Genomic DNA, 3,299 nt, shown 5'->3' on the forward strand with positions numbered 1-3,299 from the left:
GTTTCTGGAGGGCAGCAAATAATAAATAAGCAGACTCGTCAGATGAGGGCTCCTAGTCCAGCTCAGCATTTGGCAGCCGCGTGACATTCAACATGCGACTTCGGCCTCACTGAACTCAGATTCATCTGTCAGAGGAGACTGACAGTCTTAAAGGGGTACTTTAAGGCTTGGGGAGTGCACCCGGTGAAGGTGAGGGCAGTGCCACCGGGCTAAGATTCTCGTTTCCTGCCTGTGAAGTGAAGGGGAGGTTGGGAGGTAAGAAGGTTTGCGGAGCCCGTCAGCGCCCCCCGGTGGGGAGGACTGAAGTTTCTCCTGTCCCCTTCAGCAGCGAGGCTAGTCTTTGGTACCAATTGTTTTTTCCCGCCATCTAGCCTCTAAACACAAAAGCAAACAAAAAATGCCGAATTGAGTTCAAGCCCAGTGTCTTCCCATGTCAGAGGTGGGTGAGTTGCGTGTACCAGTGTTGAGGAAGATGCCCGGGGTTTGCTGGGAGAGTCTCCAGTCCAGAGCCCACCTGTTCAGGCCCGCTGCAGATACCGGGTTCTTACCATGAACTCGTGAAAGTGTGACAGAGTTCAAGGATTATCACTCAGCCGTTTAACACATACTGGTTAAACTGGATGATGGAGTAGAAGGCTGATAAAATCTCTGTGCCTCAAGAAGCTCCCAGTCTGGTGGGGAGACACATACGTGGTACTGTCATACAGCGGGACGAGGGACACGCACGGTGTCTTGGTGTGTGGAGGAAGGAGCAGCCAGCTTGGCCAGGAGAGTTAGAGAGAATGTCACCAAGAAGGTGGCACTGGAGTGGACGTTTATGTTGGGCTTCGAAGCATCACTGGGTGGTAGGAAAGACAGACACTGTCTGACAGTGGGTGGTTACTTCCTCCCGGAACTTCTTTTTGTTTTAATTCTTGCGTCTAGTAGACGTTGTTGACCTTCTCGTCTCAGTAGCCTTCCCTGCTTGTCACAAAACACGCAGGAAGAGGACATTGTGCACAGCTACATAATATAGTTGGTCTAAACATTAGTTAATTGGCTTTAAAATGCCACGTTATTTCTGAGAGTCCTACAACCAAAATTATGAAAAGTGCATGGTGACATGAAGAAGAACATGCCGCAAAGCTGCTTTCTGACACCACGATGGAAACGAGCTCGGAATTCTGATGTGTGATTAGTGTTAACTTGATTCCTTACAAAAATACGGACAGCGGTATGATATAGGACGGTCTAAGCTAGGTGTCAAAGCCATGGAAAGCTGTACTTAGATTAAGACCAGGGCGACACACACAGAATATACAAGCCGAAAGAACTTAGAAAACATGTTTTAAAAGGGCAAGTTTGGTACTAACCGTTCTGGAGTTTTAAGAACACATTTTGAATATCTCCTGCCAGTTATCCTATTTATATTAGTGGGGTTGACAGATATATCTTCCCAATGGAGTAGAAAAGAAAGTTTTCCTGTTCTGAAAAGAATGTTTTTCATGTGGATCCGCATTCAGGGGAGTGTCGGGGTTACCGAATACAGACCACGGCGAAAGCATGAATGAAATGGTAAATGTGGTTGTGAAAAGCCCAGGCTTAGAGGTCAAGGTTGACCTCAGTTCAGATTCTGGCTCCATGATACTGACCATGACATTAAGCAAAATTTTACACCTCAGTTTCCTAATCTATAAAATGGACAGGTAAAAGCGCTGACGAGAGAGTTGAATGGGGAGGACTCGGCGAGGGGCATGTGCACAGTATTCAGCGTGGCTCCTGGCGTGCGGTGTACGGTAGCAGTCTTCGTGATTCGAGGGCACTCTTGGTCTATGGCCATGGCTTGGGTTAAAAGGAAACCATGTCTGTCACCCCACAGCTTGATCTCAGAGATGCTCATGCCCCACGTGTGCTGTTTGGAGCAGGCCCTGTTACCAGGGTAAAGGTGTTTATGATAACAAAGGCCAAGGCGCAGTGCCTGGCGAACCCGCGGGGAGCGTGTGGCCCTGTGACGCGTCTGTTGGCGAGCAGTACGCTCCGCCCCTCTCACGTCTTGCCTGTCTTATTTCTCGAAGGTGAATGACTCGAACTGTGACCGAGAACTTCTTTCCCTGCTCCTGGACGCCAGGCTGCTGGGGCCGTGCGTCTCCACAGCCTTCTACCCGCGTATCGTTGAGCACCTCTTGGCCAGCCAGCAAGGGCGCTGGGACGCGGAGGAGCTGGCCAGAGACCTGCGGGAGGCCGGCCACGAAGCCGAAGCGGGGTCGCTCCTGCTGGCCGCGAGGGGGACTCACCGGGCCTTGAGAACGTTCAGCACGGCCCTGAGCGCGGGCCGGCACTGGGTGTGAGCGCCGGCCCGCGGCCCACGCGGCCTCGATGGCGTCTCACTCCTAGGCAGACCGGCGTCCAGAGCCAGTGCTGTTCCCAGAGGCCACGCCTGGGCCTGTCCACTCTTCTCGGTGGTCCCAGCAGATTGAAATAAAGCTGTACATAAACGATGAGCAAGCTGTCGTTTTTTAAACTTTTTCTTTCTTACAGTGACTGGTTAACATACTTTATTATTGACTAAGAGAGACTCGACGCTTTCTGTTTTTTTGGGGGTACTGCCTTTTGGGTAGAATATAATTAAAGTGTCTAAAAGTGCAGTCCAGACAGGTGGATGTGGTGGTGGGTAGGAGAGGGTGGACCTGGAGTCCACTTGTCTGAACCTTAGGCTATCGTGTATAAAATGAGGGTTATATTGTTTATCTCCCAAGGTGGTTGAGTGTTATGTGAGGTTGTGTGTCTGAGGCTCTGTCAGATACACAGGAGGGGCCCCAAGAAATGTCATCCCCGCTTCTCCCGCTGGTGTTACAGTATATGAGTTGTGATCTTAAGGCCACAGCCAGATGGTCGGTACCAGCATGTGAGGGCTGCCTACTCAGGTAGGGCATCTCCAAACTTACCAGCATCACCATATGAGGGCTGATAGATTTGCATGTCTGCGAAACATCTGTAAAACCCAGGTGAGTGGGCTAACGTAGCCAGTGCACACACTTGTCAGAGGCAGGATAGGCACATCAGGTTCACTGACATGCTTGAAGCTGGAGGCTCAGGCGGAAATTCTGGACTTGGCTGCCCTGAGGCTCTCACACCAGAAACAAGCCACGGCCACAGCCAGGCAGCCGCTGCGGGGAAAGAGCAGACTCTGTGACGAGTGTGCCATCACAGGGTCCCACTGACACACACTGGTCTCTACCTCGATCCTCAAAAAATGGAGGGGAGGAGGGAGGGTGGCTGGGTGTTCATAGGAAGGTTTAGTTTAGATAGATGAGATGAAG

The 3,299-nt window shown here is 51.2% G+C and overlaps 1 protein-coding gene across 1 annotated transcript in view; it reads left to right on the forward strand.

The window, feature by feature from the left end:
* Window positions 1-2,480, forward strand: part of NBAS (neuroblastoma amplified sequence) — a 267,834-nt gene extending 265,354 nt beyond the window's left edge. Inside the window, 1 exon segment of the mRNA XM_023528505.1 lies at window positions 2,055-2,480. Within this exon segment, the coding sequence (XP_023384273.1) occupies window positions 2,055-2,327 (273 nt within the window). The 3' untranslated portion in view covers window positions 2,328-2,480.
* Window positions 2,481-3,299: the final 819 nt, after the last annotated feature.

The sequence above is a fragment of the Pteropus vampyrus genome, unplaced genomic scaffold, assembly GCF_000151845.1.
Source record: "Pteropus vampyrus isolate Shadow unplaced genomic scaffold, Pvam_2.0 Scaffold28, whole genome shotgun sequence".
Classification (NCBI taxonomy): Eukaryota; Metazoa; Chordata; class Mammalia; order Chiroptera; family Pteropodidae; genus Pteropus; species Pteropus vampyrus.